The 20346-nt window shown below is 44.3% G+C and overlaps 1 protein-coding gene across 1 annotated transcript in view; it reads right to left on the reverse strand.

Annotated features, from left to right (window-relative positions):
- Positions 1–20346, reverse strand: part of DSCAM (DS cell adhesion molecule) — a gene marked incomplete at its 5' end in the record, with an annotated part of 743298 nt that overhangs the window by 146348 nt on the left and 576604 nt on the right. The window contains 3 exons of the mRNA XM_060149089.1: positions 3489–3617; positions 4227–4323; positions 5305–5501. Of these exons, the coding sequence (XP_060005072.1) occupies positions 3489–3617; positions 4227–4323; positions 5305–5501 (423 nt within the window). The remainder of the gene's footprint in view (positions 1–3488; positions 3618–4226; positions 4324–5304; positions 5502–20346) is intronic.

Consider the following 20346-nt stretch of genomic DNA (forward strand, 5'->3'; position numbering starts at 1 on the left):
CATTCTGACCCTCAGACTGCTGGGTTCCAGAACTGCAAGAATGCCTTAGCCATGAGCTTGGCTGTGTGTGTGTGTGTGTGTGTGTGTGTGTGTGTGTGTGTGTGTGTGTGTGTGGAGTAGAAGGATGGAAATGTATCCCTTGATTCTGACCATCCCCAGCTTCACAGATAAGGAGCTTTCCTGCTTTAATTCTGTACAGTCCCATCAGCTTACACATTTGAAAATGCTGTTGGTGATAAACGTAATTCTTAGGTTTGGACTGCACGTAAATTAAATGCCACAAGTATTACTGAGCAAGTCTTATGTGGCAGGCACTGTGCTAGGTGCTGGGGAAGCACTGAATCAGAGTCCCTGCCTTTGGGAAACTAACAGGAGACGTGGGAGACACTGAGGATCCTGAATGGGTAGCAAGTAGTTACACAAACACAGATGGTCCTAGAGGCCTTTTACGTGTAAGCATTTTGGTGCACGCTGGAGTAATACTAAAAGCTGCATTTATTACACGTTTGCTATGTGCCAGACGGTGAGTTGTAAATGCATTCCCTTCTCAATGAGAATTCACCAAATATCTGTGAAGTGCTGACACATGTTAGGCCTGTGCTAGGTCCAGGGGAACTGGGCAGGGCTTAGTGCACCCCAAAGAGCTCCCAGTCTGGTAGGGCTGACATGTTAATATCATCAATCACAGCTGTCTGACCCCATTCCCCAACTAGGTCACACTGTGCAGTACCAGGGCTTAGAACTTCACATATTTTTTGATGGACCAGGTAAACCCACAACATCATAAAAATGTCAGTTCTCCGTTAAGCTAATAAACAAATTTAATGTGATCTCATTAACAATAACAAAAACATGCCTTTATGGAGCTAAATATGTTGATCCTAAAGTTATATATGGAAAACTAAGAAAATACTGGAAAGGAAAAGTTACAAGGGTGGACTAGCCTTATTAGATATTAAGACACAAAGCCTCTGTGATTAAAATGGTCTGGTACTGGTGCATTAATAGATAAACCAATGGAGTAGAATAGAAAGTCCAGAAATAGACTCAAGTACATATGGGAAGTTAGTATGTGATAGAGGTGGCATCTGAAATCACTGGGAAAAGGTGGACCTTTTAATAAATGATGTTGGGGCAACAGAAGACCCATTTTGGAAAAGATAAAACTAGATCCATCTCTCCCAGCATACGGAAGAGTAAACTCCAAATGGTTTGGAGATCTAAATCTTGAAAAGAGAGGGAAAGAAACAACATGAAGTACTAGAAGAAAAGAGGCTGAATTATTTTATGGCCAGAGGTAGAGAACAACTTTTCTAACTTAACTCAAAACCCAGATGTAATAAAAGAAAATATTGATAAATTTGAAAAACAAATACAGAGTTAAATACGTGATCACGCATGATGACACCTGCCAGGAAAGGAAGGGGAGAGACTGTAGGAGCACATGAGAGGGAGGCCTGGCCTTGAATGTGGACCAGGGATGAGTCCCTGTGGAGGTAACACGAGGAGTGGCGTCTAAGTATCAGGTGGGAGTAACCATAGTAACTGTGTGGTCCAGGAACAGGAGGGCAGCCTTTGAGGGACCCTTGTCGCAGTGATGCTGGGGGAGCCCATCTCACAGAGGAGGATGGTTTGGGGTGGGTACAGCTGGTAAGAGACAGGGCCACAGCTGAGCCAGGACAGGCTGGGCCGCAAACCCCTTTGAGGAGCCACTGGACCGTCACCACTGGACCGTCACCGGCACCTGGAAATGACTGATGCCCTGAAGACAGGGAGGCACCGAGCTGCTCCCTTGAGAGACTGCGTGGGCACTAGCTCCCAGACGCACAGTCCTTCGGTCAGTGCCCAGCCAGAGAGCCTGGTGGGGTCTGTCCCTCCCTCTGAGGACTCTGCAGAGTGTCCGCATCATGCACGTCTGTGTTTCTGCTGAGTTCTCATTGTTGCCATCAGTTTCCAGGCTGTTCTCCAAGAGAACACGCTGGTCTCACCTAAGAAGCACTTCCTTTACTTCAAGACCTGGATCTCAGAACTTCTCAATCTTGGGTTCCATCCTGACCTTATTTGTTTAGAACGAAGGCAACGCCTCCTCTCTTCCTTTGACCCTGGGCAAGCCCCTTGGTCCTGATTCCTGAAAGATCCCTGTTGGGACCAACACTGCCCTCAGCTTGCTCAAGGGGCATCCTTCACCTGCACCTGCAGTGGACCTGCCACATTTCTAGGGGACAGTGTGACTGCAGCTGCTGTGCTCCTCTCAGGAGGCTTCCTCAGGTCCATGTAAGCATCACCTCACTCCCAGGTCTCTGGCTGCGGCTCGGGGGAACAAGCCAAGCCATTTCACCTCCTCCGACGTCTTTTTTACGCATTTCCAGCCTGTGACTTATCACCAGCCTCAAGCACTATTGCTGCAACCTCTAGTCTTGGTTTGATACAAGTCGTTTTCATCACCATGAGTTGCTTTCCTTAAGCCCCACCCCTTAGGCTTTTTCTGGACTTGCTTCCTACTCCCGTCTCACACATTCTCCTGCTCGTACTGCCCACTCGTACTGAAACATTTCCTCGCTCCTGACCTGCCTTTCCAGCTGCCTCCAGCTTAAGTTTTTACTCCAGCGTCTGCTCCAAAGATACTAAGTGGGTCACGACAGGGTGCTCTGAAGTAACGCACGGTGCCCGGAGAGTGAGAAGCAAGGTCACTTTCCTGGCCTCTGCGGTTCTGTCAACCCTTCATGTGCTGATGCTGCTAGAATTCCTCGTCTCTTTTGTGTCAAAGTCCAGACCAGGAGCCACAGCGGTGGTACCCTACCCTCGGCCTGATGGGTCCTAATGTTCCAAGTGACCTTGTCATTGTCACTTCAAGGTGATCAACAGGCAGGCCTGTCGTGGTCCTGACAGCTGTGGGTCTGTTTCATGTCCGAGCTCCCTGCGGGCCGGCCACTTGCTGGCGCAGAGGAAGCACAGGAGTGCTGGCCTACATTCGGGCCCGTGGCCTGTCCCTGCACATCCAGGAGGGCCCTGCAAGGTCAGAGCCCATCTGGAGAAGATGTGGCCCTCTGCGCAAACTGCCACCACTCGGCTCAGCCCACAGACACTGAACACAGCTGGTACTCAGGGATTCGGACACGAGGGAAGCAAAGGGAAGCCAGGGAGGTAGAAAAAATAATGACAGGGGCCAGGTCGGGTCGGCAGCAGCCCATGCGGCCATCGGTGGCGACAGTGCCAAAGTGGCCACAGGGAGCAATCACATAGAGGTCCTGCTGGTTCAAAGAGAAAAGAGGCAGGGCTGACCCAACAAAGCCATCTCGACAGAAAACCATTCCCACCCCAGGAAACGTGGGTGTACTTCGTGCAAGGAAAGAGACAAACTGGTAAAAAGAGCCCCCTCTGAGTTTCCCAGAGTCCAGGTTCTTCTTACAGGTAAAATCCACTAGAAAGGCAAAAAATAAAAGGGCTTTCTGAAGTGGAAATGAAGTCGGAGGAAATCAAGGACTTACCTGATTTATTTTTGCATTCAATGTCATAGCCTGTGATGGGGCTGTTTCCATCAAATCCCATGGTCCACCTGAGGGTGATTGTACGTGCCTTCACATCTTTGATCTCAATTTCAGGAGGGTCTGGAGGCTCTGTGCAGTCAACAGGAAACCCGGGATCAGTTCAGATATTGTTCAGGCATAGACGCTAGTGGAAAAGCTGAGGGTGACTCACAAAAGCTTTGTCAGCATTTGATATGGGCAGACGATTTTTTTACCTGGAAGTATTTTTTTTCCCCAATCCCTTTTGAGGATGGAAAATTTGCACTTTTCAAATCTGCCAGTTTTCACAGCACTTGTAAAGCTGGACCAAACATGGGAGATTTCAGTGTCACCCTTCTGGTCTGGCTTGGGATCTATTAACTCAAAAACTATTTTGGCCCCAGATATTAAACTTTCATTCGGATTGTCTAGTATAAGGATCCCTAAAATTGAGCAAGAAAGGCACACTCTCAGGGCTGCCCAGTCATCCAAACCCAATTCCTTTACGAACTTTGTCCCCTGTGTTTTGGGGCTGCATCTTGACATAATCATGAGACCTGCAAAATGGTGCTTTAGCACCCACTTTGTACAGATTCAAAATTTTCCAAGGACTTGGAAGTGTGACACGTCAAGCTGAGGCCACACGGGTTCCCAAGCCTGGGCACACACTTACTGTCCTGAAACAGCCGTGTTTCTCCCCCTAGGCTATGTCCATCCTACCTTGCACTGTGAGCTGAATTATTCCACGGTCCTCCCCATAAGAATTGATAGCGTGACAGGAGAAGAAGCCAGAATCTTCTCTTACCGTTGGCAAAATCTACGCGTAAAGCAGAGAGAAATCCGTCTTACCCAGTAGAACGGAGCGAGGGAACAACTCAAGGGCTTTTGGCTGTAAAACTCTTCTCTCCACTCTCACCCTCCTCCCAGCCCCAAGCACACACACACACACACACACACACACAGGGACACACAATTCTGAGAGCAAATTATTTCAGCACAATTGTAAATGTGCAGATGGATAGAGGCAATGTAGACAATCTACGTCAGCTGCCAGCTTGTGAAATTGGATGTGTAATTTAACGTAGGATGCACGGTCAGGTTGATATATATTCCCCATATACTTTTTTTTTTAATCTCATAGTGGATTTTTAAAGCATTCAAAGCAGCCCTGCCTGAAAAAACAGATCTATAAACACCGCAATAAAGGTTTGGTCTCCCAGGACTCCAGGATTGGACCCTGGGAGTGAATCAATATTAGCGTTTCAAACACAGGACTTTTTCTTTCCATGTGTGTCCTACAGCATCGTTTCTCCCCCATATTAAAAGAATCACCCAGCTAACTGCCAGTGGTGCTGAAAGTTCTAAGAGACTGCAGTACTTTTTTATGTGGGGTTTTCCCCCAAGAATCAAAATATTTTCCTTATAATATTTTTTGTCCAAGAACCCATCTAATTTTTCTTTTTACAGGAAGTTAAAACATGTGCGCAACATACGCTGTCATTCCGCCAGGATTAACTGTCATTAAAAGACTCGGTTTCTCTCTTTCTTTTTATTATTACGGTTGGGTTCCCTGCCATGTTCCCAATAATTTTACTCTTAACAATTTTACGTATGATAAGGCACTATTTGGGCAGGCTACTCAGCAATCCCATTATGGGAAGGGGGAGAGACAGTGCTTCGTAGATGTTTCAAAAGCTGATTTGCTATTGGCTACCCACATGCACCGACTTATGTGAAAAGACAGGCTTATTCTGTCCATGAAGGTAGCTTCTCATATGCCATGTTTGTCATGTTTTACCTGCAGAGTGGAAATCACCTCCTCTCCCAGCTCCTTGACGGACACGAGATAGCGGGCCATTTCGGGGTTAATGATTCTGTCCTCCTTCTCCCAGCGGACTATGATAGGCTTCTCGCCATGGGCCGTGCAGCTCATTTCCTTCTTCTGACCCTGAGTGGCCAGGGTGGTGTTTGGATAGGACGTAATCATCGCAGGAACTGAAAACCCAAAAACGACACAACTTACTCGGCAAAGCAGGGTTCTCGGCTTCCCCCACCTTAACACGCAGCTCAGTTTTTTTTTGCTTTCTGGCTGTACTGCGCGGCTTGTGGGATCTTAGTTCCCTGACCAGGGAGCATGGAACCCAGGCCCCCGGCAGTGGAAGCGCAGAACCCTAACCACTGGATATCCAGAGAATTCCCGAGGAGGTGTTTCTTTGAAATAAAATGCATTCAGGAAACTGCTGAGCAAGAATCATGATCCAGATAGTTGGAAGGTGGCAGAAAAATGAAACTGGACTAAATGAGCCTTAAGCAGAAATTGCCCTGTGGTTTCATACTCGTGCAGTGTTGCTCTCGTCCAATCCCTGTGGATGGCAGACCCACATCCCCTAGAACACACAGGACAATGATGTGACTTGCTTATTGGATGGGAAAGGGGGCTTCCATTGAGAATTACACTCCTTCTGTAATCTCCTACATTTCTAACTCTCCTTGTCAGCTATGGGAACGAACCCTTGCTAGTCAACTGAGATGGAGCCCTGGCTGTTGCTAACCAGTCCCTGAAGCGACCTCTCGACATCCCATCCCACGGCTGGTACAAACTTTTACAGTCCTGTGGAAACCTTGGACCTATCCTTCTCCCATCGTTTATAGCAGGGAATCTCATCCCGATGCATTGAGAGAACAGGAACCTTTATTTGTGAAACTTGTCCAGTTCCCTCTCTCCACCTCAAAATCCATCTATAGACTCCCATCCTGGGCAATATTCCAGGAGACATGAGGCGCCAGGCCCATGCCACAGACCACCTAGAAATGCTGGACAGTGTGTAACAAACACCTTTTAAATGCATACTAACTTTATAAGAAAGTGAGAGAAAACCCAGGAGCCAGAAACAAGGCCCCAGGTATTACAGTGCTGGTGCTTTGACTGCCTGTGAGGCAGGTGATAAAAGGGAAACCTCCATGCAGAGCTCCTCAGAGGGCTCTATCCTAGGAGCAAGCCAATCATCAAAAAACAGTCAATACATAAGACCGCACGATGGCAAAGGGAGAAGCAAACTGCCTTGGCTTGTGTTGCGAATGAAGAAAAACCATCTCCCTTGAGCATTTGTAGCTGGTCTGACTCTACATAAGTTTGGAGTCAAATTCCTGCTAAAGGATTGATGTGATGGCGACCCTAGTTTGGTAATGGGCCTGAGGAATCCAGCAAAAGCAAACAAAAACACACTCCAGAAGGATGGGTCCTTTATCCAGGCCCATTGAGATTCTCCCAGATAAACCTTCTCTAAACATGAACTCACAAAACAAAAATATAAAACACATGAGGAAACAATCTACTCTCGTTGAGAATCAGCACCCGCCGAAGACTTCAGATGCTAGAATTCCCAGACACAGAACCTGAAATAATCATACACTAAACGTTTAAAGATATTTTTAAAACATGAGAGAAGGAAGATGGCGGAAGAGTAAGACGCGGAGATCACCTTCCTCCCCATAGATACACCAGAAATACATCTACACGTGGAACAACTCCTACAGAACACCCACTGAACGCTGGCAGAAGACCTCAGACCTCCCAAAAGGCAAGAAACTCCCCACGTACCTGGGTAGGGCAAAAGAAAAAAAAGAAAAAACAGAGACAAAAGAATAGGGACGGCACCTGCACCAGTGGGAGGCAGCTGTGAAGGAGGAAAAGTTTCCACACACTAGGAAGCCCCTTCGCGGGCGGAGACTGCGGGGGGCGGAGGGGGGAGCTTCGAAGCCGCGGAGGAGTGCACAGCAATGGATGCGGAGGGCAAAGCGGGGAGATTCCCGCACAGAGGATCGGTGCCGACCGGCACTCACCAGCCCGAGAGGCTTGTCTGCTCACCCGCCGGGGCGGGCGGGGCTGCGAGCTGAGGCTCGGGTTTCGGTTTCGGACGGAGCGCAGGGAGAGGACTGGGGTTGGAGGCTTGAACATAGCCTGAAGGGGTTAGTGCACCACGGCTAGCCAGGAGGGAGTCCGGGGAAAAGTCTGCACCTGCCGAAGAGGCAAGAGACTTTTTCTTCCCTCTTTGTTTCCTGGTGCGTGAGGAGAGGGGTTTAAGAACGCTGCTTGAGGGAACTCCGGAGACGGGCGCGAGCCGCGGCTAAAAGCGCGAACCCCAGAGACGGGCGGGAGACGCTAAGGCTGCTGCTGCCGCCACCGAGGGGCCTGTGTGCGAGCACAGGTCACTCTCCACACCCCTCTTCCGTGGAGCCTGTGCAGCCCGCCACTGCCAGGTTCCCGGGATCCAGGGACAACTTCCCCGGGAGAACGCACTGTGGGCCTCAGGTTGGTGCAAAGTCACGCCGGACTTTGCCGCCGCAGGCCCGCCCCGCACTCCGTGCCCCTCCCTCCCCGCCGGCCTGAGTGCGCCAGAGCCCCCGAATCTGCGGCTCTTTTAACCCCGTCCTGTCTGAGCAAAAAACAGACGCCCTCCAGCGACCTACACGCAGTGGCAGGGCCAAATCCAAAGCTGAGCCCCTGGGAGCTGTGAGAACAAAGAAGAGAAAGGGAAATCTCTCCCAGCAGCCTCAGGCGCAGCGGATTAAAGCTCCACAATCAACTTGATATACCCTGCATCTTTGGAATACCTGAATAGACAACCAATCATCCCAAATTAAGGAAGTGGACTTTAGGAGCAAGATCTATGATTTTTTTCCCTTTTCCTCTTTTTGTGAATGTATATGTGTATGCTTCTGTGTGAGATCTTGTCTGTATAGTCTTGCTTCCACCATTTGTCCTAGGGTTCTATCCGTCCATGGTTTTTTTTAAACATTTTTTTCTTAATAATCAATTTTAATTTTAATAACGTTATTATACTTTACCTTCTTTCTTTCTTTCTTTCTTTCTTTCTTTCTTTCTTTCTTTCTTTCTTTCCTTCCTTCCTTCCTTCCCTCCTTTAGACAACGAATCATCCCAAATTGAGGAGGTGGTCTCTGACAGCAAGATTTATGATTTTTCCCCATTTACCTCTTTTAGTGAGGGTGTATGTGTATGCTTCTGTGTAAGATTTTGTCTGAATAGCTTTGCTTCCAACATTTGTCCCAAGGTTCTATCTGTCCCTTTTTTTTTCAAATAAGAATTTTTAAATTCAATAACTTTATTATACTTTATTTTATTTTTACTGTATCTTCGTTCTTTCTGTCTTTTTTCCTTCTTTCCCTCCTTCCTTCCTTCCTCCCTCCCTCCCTCCTTTCTTTCCTTCTTGCCTTCTTTCCTTCTTTGCTTCTTTCTTTCTTTCTTCCTTCCTTCCTACCCTCCTTTCCTTCTTTCTTTCCTCATACTTCTACTAATTCCCTCTACTCTTTCTCCCTTTTATTCTAAGCCGTGTGGATGAAAAGCTCTTGGTGCTCCAGCCAGGAGGCAGGGCTCTGCCTCTGAGGTAGGAGAGCCAACTTCAGGACACTGGTCAACAAGAGACCTCCCAGCTCCACATAATATCAAACGGCGAAAATCTCCCAGAGACCTCCATCTTAACACCAGCACCCAGCTTCACTCAACGACCAGCAAGCCACAGTGCTGGACAACCTATGCCAAACAACTAGCAAAACAGGAACACAACCCCACCCATTAGCAGAAAGGCTGCCTAAAATCATAAGGCCACAGACACCCCAAAACACACCACCAGATGTGAACCTGCCCACTAGAGAGACAAGATCCAGCCTCATCCACCACAACACAGGCACTAGTCCCCTCCACCAGGAAGCCTACACAACCCACTTAACCAACCTTAGCCACTGGAGACAGACATCAAAAACAGCAGGAACTACGAACCTGCAGCCTGCAAAAAGGAGACCCCAAACACGGTAAGATAAGCAAAATGAGAAGACAGAAAAACACACAGCAGATAAAGGAGCAAGATAAAAATGTACCAGACCTAACAAATGAGGAGGAAATAGGCAGTCTACCTGAAAAAGAATTCAGAATAATGATAGTAAGGATGATCCGAAATCTTGGAGATAGAATGGACAAAATGCAAGAATCAGTTAACAAGGACCTAGAAGAACTAAAGATGAAACAAGCAACGATGAACAACACAATAAATGAAATTAAAAGTACTCTAGATGGGATCAATAGCAGAATAACTGAGGCAGAAGAATGGATAAGTGACCTGGAAGATAAAATAGTGGAAATAACTACTGCAGAGCAGAATAAAGAAAAAAGAATGAAAAGAACTGAGGACAGTCTCAGAGACCTCTGGGACAACATTAAACGCACCAACATTCGAATTATAGGGGTTCCAGAAGAAGAAGAGAAAAAGAAAGGGACTGAGAAAATATTTGAAGAGATTATAGTTGAAAACTTCCCTAATATGGGAAAGGAAATAGTTAATCAAGTCCAGGAAGCACAGAGAGTCCCATACAGGATAAATACAGGGAGAAACACGCCAAGACACATATTAATCAAACTGTCAAAAATTAAATACAAAGAAAGCATATTAAAAGCAGAAAGGGAAAAACAACAAATAACACATAAGGGAATCCCCATAAGGTTAACAGCTGATCTCTCAGCAGAAACCCTACAAGCCAGAAGGGAGTGGCAGGACATACTGAAAGTGATGAAGGAGAAAAACCTGCAGCCAAGATTACCCTACCCAGCAAGGATCTCATTCAGATTTGATGGAGAAATTAAAACCTTTACAGACAAGCAAAAGCTGAGAGAGTTCAGCACCACCAAACCAGCTTTACAACAAATGCTAAAGGATCTTCTCTAGGCAAGAAACACAAGAGAAGGAAAAGACCTGTAATAACGAACCTAAAACAATTTAGAAAATGGGAATAGGAACATACATATCGATAATTACCTTAAATGTAAATGGACTAAATGCTCCCACCAAAAGACACAGATTAGCTGAATGGATACAAAAACAAGACCCTTATATATGCTGTCTACAAGAGACCCACTTCAGACCTAGAGACACATAGAGACTGAAAGTGGGGGGATGGAAAAAGATATTCCATGCAAATGGAAACCAAAAGAAAGTTGGAGTAGCAATTCTCATATCAGACAAAATAGACTTTAAAATAAGGACTATTAAAAGAGACAAAGAAGGACACTACATAATGATCAAGGGATCGATCCAAGAAGAAGATATAACAATTGTAAATATTTATGCACCCAACATAGGAGCACCTCAATACATAAGGCACATACTAACAGCCATAAAAAGGGGAAATCGACAGTAACACATTCATAGTAGGGGATTTAAACACTCCACTTTCACCCATGGACAGATCATCCAAAATGAAAATAAATAAGGAAACACAAGCTTTAAATGATACATTAAACAAGATGGGCTTAATTGATATTTATAGGACATTCCATCCAAAAACAACAGAATACACATTTTTCTCAGGTGCTCATGGAACATTCTCCAGGATAGATCATATCTTGGGTCACAAATCAAGCCTTGGTAAATTTAAGAAAATTGAAATTGTATCAAGTATCTTTTCTGACCACAACGCCATGAGACTAGATATCAATTACAGGAAAAGATCTGTAAAAAATACAAACACATGGAGGCTAAACAATACACTACTTAATAATGAAGTTATCACTGAAGAAATCAAAGAGGAAATCAAAAAATACCTAGAAACAAATGACAATGGAGACACAACGACCCAAAACTTGTGGGATGCAGCAAAAGCAGTTCTAAGGGGGAAGTTTATAGCAATACAAGCCCACCTTAAGAAGCAGGAAACATCTAGAATAAACAACCTAACTTTGCACCACAAGCAATTAGAGAAAGAAGAACAAAAAAACCCCAAAGCTAGCAGAAGGAAAGAAATCATAAAAATCAGATCAGAAATAAATGAAAAAGAAATGAAGGAAACAATAGCAAAGATCAACAAAACTAAAAGCTGGTTCTTTGAGAAGATAAACAACATAGATAAACCACTAGCCAGACTCATCAAGAAAAAAAGGGAGAAGACTCAAATCAATAGAATTAGAAATGAAAAAGGAGAGGTAACAACTGACACTGCAGAAATACAAAAGATCATGAGAGATTACTACAAGCAACTCTATGCCAATAAAATGGACAATCTGGAAGAAATAGACAAATTCTTAGAAATGCACAACCTGCCAAGACTGAATCAGGAAGAAATAGAAAATATAAACAGACCAATCACAAGCACTAAAATTGAAACTGATTAAAAATCTTCCAACAAAGAAAAGCCCAGGACCAGATGGCTTCACAGGCGAATTCTATCAAACATTTAGAGAAGAGCTAACACCTATCTTTCTTAAACTCTTCCAAAATATAGCAGAGGGAGGAACACTCCCAAACTCCTTCTACGAGGCCACCATCACCTTGATACCAAAACCAGACAAGGATGTCACAAAGAAAGAAAACTACAGGCCAATATCACTGATGAACATAGATGCAAAAATCCTCAACAAAATACTAGCAAACAGAATCCAACAGCACATTAAAAGGATCATACACCATGATCAAGTGGGGTTTATCACAGGAAAGCAAGGATTCTTCAATATACACAAATCTATCAATGTGATAAATCATATTAACAAATTGAAGGAGAAAAACCATATGATCATCTCAATAGATGCAGAGAAAGCTTTTGACAAAATTCAACACCCATTTATGATAAAAACCCTGCAGAAAGTAGGCATAGAGGGAACTTTCCTCAACACAATAAAGGCCATATACGACAAGCCCACAGCAAACATCATCCTCAATGCTGAAAAACTGAAAGCATTTCCTCTAAGATCAGGAACAAGACAAGGTTGCCCACTCTCACCACTCTTATTCAACATAGTTTTGGAAGTTTTAGGCACAGCAATCAGAGAAGAAAAGGAAATAAAAGGAATCCAAATCGGAAAAGAAGAAGTAAAGCTGTCACTGTTTGCAGATGACATGATCCTATACATAGAGAATCCTAAAGATGCTACCAGAAAACTACTAGAGCTAATCAATGAATTTGGTAAAGTGGCAGGATACAAAATAAATGCACAGAAATCTCTGGCATTCCTATACACTAATGATGAAAAATCTGAAAGTGAAATCAAGAAAACACTCCCATTTACCATTGCAACAAAAAGAATAAAATATCTAGGAATAAACCTACATAAGGAGACAAAAGACCTGTATGCAGAAAATTATAAGACACTGATGAAAGAAATTATAGATGATACAAATAGATGGAGACATATACCATGTTCTTGGATTGGAAGAATCAACATTGTGAAAATGACTCTACTACCCAAAGCAATCTATAGATTCAATGCAATCCCTATCAAACTACCACTGGCATTTTTCACAGAACTAGAACAAAAAATTTTGCAATTTGTATGGAAACACAAAAGACCCCGAATAGCCAAAGCAATCTTGAGAACGAAAAAAGGAACTGGAGGAATCAGGCTCCCTGACTTCAGACTATACTACAAAGCTACAGTTATCAAGACGGTATGGTACTGGCACAAAAACAGAAAGATAGATCAATGGAACAGGATAGAAAGCCCAGAGATAAACCCATGCACATATGGACACCTTATCTTTGATAAAGGAGGCAGGAATGTACAGTGGAGAAAGGACAGCCTCTTCAATAAGTGGTGCTGGGAAAACTGGACAGGTACATGTAAAAGTATGAGATTAGATCACTCCCTAACACCATACACAAAAATAAGCTCAAAATGGATTAAAGACCTAAATGTAAGGCCAGAAACTATCAAACTCTTAGAGGAAAACATAGGCAGAACACTCTATGACATAAATCACAGCAAGATCCTTTCTGACCCACCTCCTAGAGTAATGGAAATAAAAACAAAAATAAACAAATGGGACCTAATGAAACTTCAAATCTTCTGCACAGCAAAGAAAACCATAAACAAGACCAAAAGACAACCCTCAGAATGGGAGAAAATATTTGCAAATGAAGCAACCGACAAAGGATTAATCTCCAAAATTTACAAGCAGCTCCTGCAGCTCAATAACAAAAAAACAAACAACCCAATCCAAAAATGGGCAGAAGACCTAAATAGACATTTCTCCAAAGAAGATATACAGACTGCCAACAAACACATGAAGGAATGCTCAACATCATTAATCATTAGAGAAATGCAAATCAAAACTACAATGAGATATCATCTCACACCAGTCAGAATGGCCATCATTAAAAAATCTAGAAACAATAAATGCTGGAGAGGGTGTGGAGAAAAGGGAACACTCTTGCAGTGCTGGTGGGAATCTGAATTGGTTCAGCCACTATGGAGAACAGTATGGAGGTTCCTTAAAAAACTACAAATAGAACTACCATATGACCCAGCAATCCCACTACTGGGCATATACCCTGAGAAAACCGAAATTCTAAAAGAGTCATGTACCAAAATGTTCATTGCAGCTCTATTTACAATAGCCCGGAGATGGAAACAACCTAAGTGCCCATCATCGGATGAATGGATAAAGAAGATGTGGCACATATATACAATGGAATATTACTCAGCCATAAAAAGAAACAAAATTGAGCTATTTGTAATGAGGTGGATAGACCTAGAGTCTGTCATACAGAGTGAAGTAAGTCAGAAAGAGAAAGACAAATACCGTATGCTAACACATATATATGGAATTTAAGAAAAAAAAATGTCATGAAGAACCTAGGGGTAAGGCAGGAATAAAGATGCAGACCTCCTAGAGAACGGACTTGAGGTTATGGGGAGGGGGAAGGGTGAGCTGTGACAGGGTGAGAGAGAGTCATGGACATATACACACTAACAAATGTAGTAAGGTAGATAGCTAGTGGGAAGCAGCCACATGGCACAGGGATATTGGCTCGGTGCTTTGTGACCGCCTGGAGGGGTGGGATAGGGAGGGTGGGAGGGAGGGAGACGCAAGAGGGAAGAGATATGGGAACATTTGTATATGTATAACTGGTTCACTTTGTTATAAAGCAGAAACTAACACACCATTGTAAAGCAATTATACCCCAATAAAGATGTTAAAAAAAAATGAGAGAACAACAAGATGTTATCAAAAACAACCAGGAAGATTTTAAAAGAAGTGAAACAAATTTATAGTTTTCGCCTGTTTTTTAACCTCATTTTCCCAATCACGGAAAGAAAGACCCACCCTCATTTATAAGGTCAAGCTCACACTATGCTCTTTATATCCCACCTCGGAGCCTTCCAGTGCCCCATCCCTGGGCACTTGACCACAGAAACACTGGGCCTTCTCCTGAGACTGGCACATACTGGGGCGTGTCTTCCCCAAGGCCGGTCGGGAGGGTTTGAGACAAACAAGCCAGAGATCTACCAGCTTTGTAGCCTGAAACCCCATGGAAGACCCTGCACTGTGACGTTTCTCTACAGTCAGTGGGTGTGTGGCAGAGATAACAAGATGTGGAGTGTGCAGAATCGGAACCTAGGAAAAGACGCACTGTGAGTCCCATATTTTAAAGAAAGCCGCTTACAGCCATGGTGAGATTCCTCTTCCCGCGTATCTGAGAATTGGCAGAACTGGCTCTACCATCCCTAAACTTTGGTCTTCATCCCTCTCTTCCTCTGGCTTATTTAAGAAAAGTTTTAATTTTATTAACAACTTCACTGAGGTATAATTAACACACCACAAAATTCTCCGGCTATAAGTGTACGAATGAGTGGGTTTTAGTATTGTCTTTGTGTCCTAGGGTGGCAGTAGCAAATGACCACAGGCTGGTGGCTTACAACAGAAATGTATTTTCTCACAGTTCTGGAGGCTAGTCCACAAATAAGATGACATCAGGACTGTGCTCCCTCCAAAGGCTCTAGAGAAGAATCTTTTCTTGCCTCTTCCAGCTTCTGGTGGTCCTCGGTGTTCCTTGGCTTGTGGCAGCTTGGTTCCAATCTCTGCCCTCATCTTCACATGGGTACTTCCTGTGAATGTTTCTCTGTGTCTTCACACGGATTTCTCGTAAGGACAGCCATCATTGGACTTAAGACCCGTTTTCATTCAGTATGACTTCATCTTAACCAATTACATCTGCAAAGATCCTACTTCCACATGAGGTCATATTCTGAGGTTCCTGGTGGATGTGAATTTTGAGGAGGCACCATTCAACCCAAAACAAGTGTATTTACATTATCCAACACACACACACACACACACACACACACACACACACACACACACACACACACACATTACTAGTACAACCCAATACAAGTATATAGAGTTGTATGATCATCACCACCTCAAATTTTAGAGCATTTAGATTACCCCAAAAGATTCTGCCTGTCCATTTATGGATTCTTTCCTTTCCCACCCCCCGTCCTAGGCAACCACTAATGGACATTCTGTCCCTCTAGATTTGCCTTTTTTGGACATTTCCTATAAATAGAATCCTACAGTGAATACATATTTTTTGTCTCTAGCTTTCTGGAATTTTTCCACTGTGCATGTTTTCAAGGTTCATACATACTGGAGTGTGTACCCAGTACTTTTGTTCCTTTTCATTACTGAGTGATAGTTCACTGCGTGGATAGACTACATTTTGTTCATTCATTCACCAGTTGGTACACATTTGAATAGTTTCCACTTTTTGGATTTTACAAATAACGCACACATTTGTGTAGAGGTTGTTGTGCTGACTTATGTTTTTATTTTTCCTGGGTAGGTTGCTAGGAGTGGAACGACTGGGTCACAAGGCAATTGTATGTTTAACACTTTGGGAAACTGCCACACTATTTTCCCAAGTGGCTCCACCATTTTTCAGTCTCTATGTAAGAAGATTGGGCATGGAAAGAATGTTCCCCTTCAACCACATGATGGAGACAGGCTGAGCAGCTGCAACCAGTCTCCTGCAGACACTTCAAGATGATTGGCCAGAGACAACCTGGAAAAATGCCCCCATATAAGCAACCTAAGCAGCCCCTATTGTGTGCAACTCACTCCGAGTTCGCCTGTCTGCTCTTCCACATGTACTTTGCTTCGAACAAACTCTGTCTCTATTTCATAATCTTGGTTTCTTTGCCGAATTCTTTCTTCAAAGAAGACAAGGACCGAGGTCCTTCTTGCAGCGCTTCCACCGCCAGAATCAGTGGGGGAGCTCCAAGAGTAGAGATTGGATAAGCTGCAAGAAGGTGAGCTGGCAAATTCTGCTCCAGCATGATGCTTCCTGGCTGTGGAAACCCCAAGTCCACCACGGTCCTTCCACTACAGAGGAGTTGAGGGTGGTGAGGAAGTTTCCAGGAGAGGGAGATGTCTGCCACCTGGGAGAACTAAGCAAACACAGGGACCGGAGCTGTCCCTCCTCTGAGATCTTGAAGGCAGAAGGCTTCCAGCGGTGGCCTGTGTAGGAGCATGAGAAGGGTCTATGGGTCTGTGAACCCGGGACGATGGTCCCTTCCCCATTTCTCCTCCTCACTGAGGACAAGGTCTGAAGCTCTGGGAATTCAACGGCCCCAGGTAAAGGAGCCATGGACTGGTCCAGATAGCCACCAACCATGGGACGCCAGCAGAGAGGAGGCTGGTAAGCACACCACTGGTAGGGCCCAAGGGCAGCATGGCACCCTCTTCAAGAGTGTCTCCCACAGCAGGGGAGGCTGGGCTGAAGCTTCAGGAGGAGCAGGGAGCAGAGTGGACCTCTCCCCACATCTCCCTGCTCCTCCCTTTGTCTTTGCATTATCTGTCATCAAACAGCTCTGGCTGCTACCGAACACTTTTGAACAGGGGTGTGGAACTTGGACATCTTATGTGTGGATGGAGAGCTGAAAGAGAAAGCTCACAGCTTGACCAAGGGGGACCTGGACAAAAGCTTTGGACACCTGTGCTTGGGGCCGTGAAGCACACCTGCCCTGTTGCGCAGAGCCCCGTGTGTGACCCCAGCCTGCCCAGTGCGCTGTGATGCCTGGGATCACTTTCCTGAACCTGGTGGCGGGGAGAGGCCAGGCTCATCTGTGAGGTTCTTTGGACATGTCTCCTTATCAGTTTTCCTTTAAACATGGAGTAAGAATTTTCTTTATAGTGGCATCATTTCAGTAAACCTCAACCATAGGGAATATATTTATGAAAAAAATGAAGCAATCATATATCGTATCTAAGAACCCCAAAATGTACAAAATGCCAATGTTTTAGCAGCAGGGGAAAGTCCCTGATGCTCTGTTTAATGTTTACAAGCAGGACACGTGACTTCAGTTAAGTTACTTTCCTGCCCATGGCAAATGGAAACCCACCCTGGGAGAGTGACAGGCTACCAGGGGTGGGACCACCAACGAAAGGGAAGGAATGAAAGAGCTGATATGAAAGAGGGAAGTGTGACAGCACTGAATAGGCATGAACCTCAGGACGCATGGTGATGCGGGGGCCACTTGAGTCCAGCAACTCCAGTGTCCCTCCTCTCCTCACCCCACACTCATCTCAGCCACCCCTGAGTGTTTCCGGGGGCCCCAGAGGACCATCACTGTAGGTTTTTAAATGATGTTCCTGAACCATTAAAAAATGTTAAACTAGCCTGGTGTGGTTGGTTTAAAACGATTTAAAATACTTAAGATTTCCTTCTAAAATGGCTAAAAAAACATTTTAAGTGTCCAAGAGGGTAGGAGAAGTCAGTTCTGTGGGCGATTTACTCTGTGCTCAGGGACTCAAAATCTCTATATAAGCATCCCTGAAGGTCTTCTTTTGAAAAATATACCAGAACGAAAGATGGTGCTGTCATTTTCCTGGGAAGGATTCGGAGGGACGGCCACTGCCACTGCCACTGCCAACAGACGACTGCCCCTGGTAGGATGTCCTCAGCAGTGGGTACCAGCTCCTCGAGATGTACTCAGGGATGCTCAGTAACGTGAGTCAGGGTAACTATTCCTGGTGAAAAATCCTTTTCCACGATAATGGCAAACCCCATATTTGTATATGTTGTAAAATTACTTGTAAATTTGAAACACAGTTGACTTTTTAATTAAAAAAATGTTCTAAGGAGGCAAATTATTTGAGAATCTCAAGATGCTTTCTTTTGCTTCTACAATCACTTCATCTTTTAAAGACAGGAATTGGTTTCCCATAGTAAGATTTATTAGATAAAACTGAGGGCCAGAAATGTAGAAGAAAATGGGAAAGTTAATTAAAGTATTCAAGAACAGGACAGTTTATGTTATGTCTAGCCCACACTAGACAACTCATTGCTGAGGAAGACACATAGGTGACAAAATATTTATTTTCATTTGGATGTATATCCATGTTTAGGTATATTTTGAGTTTGTTTTTTTTCTGTTTTTTTTTAATTGAATGGCAGATTCTTTAAATTCTGTGGTGCTTTACAATTTTCAGAAGTTTCACACACATGGTTTCATATAATCCCATAGTAATCCTTTTTAAAATCCCCTATCCCTATGTATATTTCTCTGACCTAGTTCACTTAGTATGATAGTCTCTAGGTCCATCCATGTTGCTGCAAATGGCACAATTTCATTCCTTTTTATGGCTGAGTAGTATTCCATTGTATATAGGTACCACGTCTTCTTTATCCATCCATCTGTTGACAGACACTTAGGTTGCTTCCATACCTTGGCAATTGTAAATAACACTGCTATGAACACGGGGGTGCATGTATCTTTTCGAATTAGTGTTCTTGTGTTTATTTTGATCTAGACCCATGAGTGGAATTGCTGGGTCATGTGGGAGTTCTGTTTTTAGTATTTTTAGAAACTCCATACCTTTTTCCATATTTTGAATTTGAAGCAGGGAGTTGCTCTGATGCTTTGCCTCCATGGGGGCTGTGACGATGACTATGGGCCTCATCCTAACAGATGCTGAAGTGTGGGCATGTCCAGGGGTATGAGGGACTGAGCCACGGTGTACAGGTGGGGAGATGTGTTATGCTGGCTGGTGGCTTCCACATCTTAAATGCAATGGAGGGTGGGGACCCCATCAGAAATGCTCATGGCTGCAGGGATTTAGGGTCCTGGGTGGGCTTGTCCAGGATCTCAGGCAGACAGTGGGTTTGTGTGAAACTGACATACAGGGACACCGTGGGACTTAGAAGGTAATGAGTCAGCTCACGTTCACGTCTGCAGAGGTTATACGTCAGGACTTGGTTTACTGTTTTATTGGTTGCCTCAATTTAAGGAAGAGATGGAGGAAAAGCTGATAATGAAGACTAAATATCTGAAGCCATTGCAGGCTACACAGCCCTAAATATTGAGAAATGATTCTTCTAGTATGAAAGATTCAGCAAAGAAGTCTGATTCATCTGAGTCAGCAAAGAATCACTCACACCATTGACAAATAAAATTCCCATATAAGTCTTTGCTGTTTCACTTCCGTCTTGTTACTGTAAACAAAAGCACCAACCAAACTTCACGTTGCAACACTGGTTCATTAGCTATAGGGTGTCTTATGGGAGCTACAGATGCAAAAGTTCATTGAAAAGCAGTAAAAGTATTTTGTGAGCTTGAATTGGCTATATGGAATTGACGATACCTAATATTATATATTTTATTATTATTTATACTTTTTTGAGATCTGCATGTTAAATGTTTACTAGCGCGCCACTGGGCATATAAGCAGAAGAATTTACAGACCAGAAATAAAGTAACAGGAACATCATAAACGAAGTGCGGTCCCATCAGCCAAAACAAGTAGGCGGTTGTTTGGGGACATGCCTCCCACTTCTTATGCTTCCAAAATGGAGGGACCTTCTATCAGAACAGCACTCCTGACCTCTCTCCTGCATGACGGGGCAGCGACTTACTGATGTGAGAGCTGGGAAGGAACTAACCAGTGAGGCCCAGTCCCTTTGGGTTACCTGTTGGCAGAGGGTGTGTGTCGGATCTGCAAACCTCCCATAATGATAGGGGAGGGTGGGTAACTCTCCCTAATTCTAGATGTAG

The sequence above is a fragment of the Lagenorhynchus albirostris genome, chromosome 5 (assembly GCF_949774975.1).
Source record: "Lagenorhynchus albirostris chromosome 5, mLagAlb1.1, whole genome shotgun sequence".
Lineage (NCBI taxonomy): Eukaryota > Metazoa > Chordata > Mammalia > Artiodactyla > Delphinidae > Lagenorhynchus > Lagenorhynchus albirostris.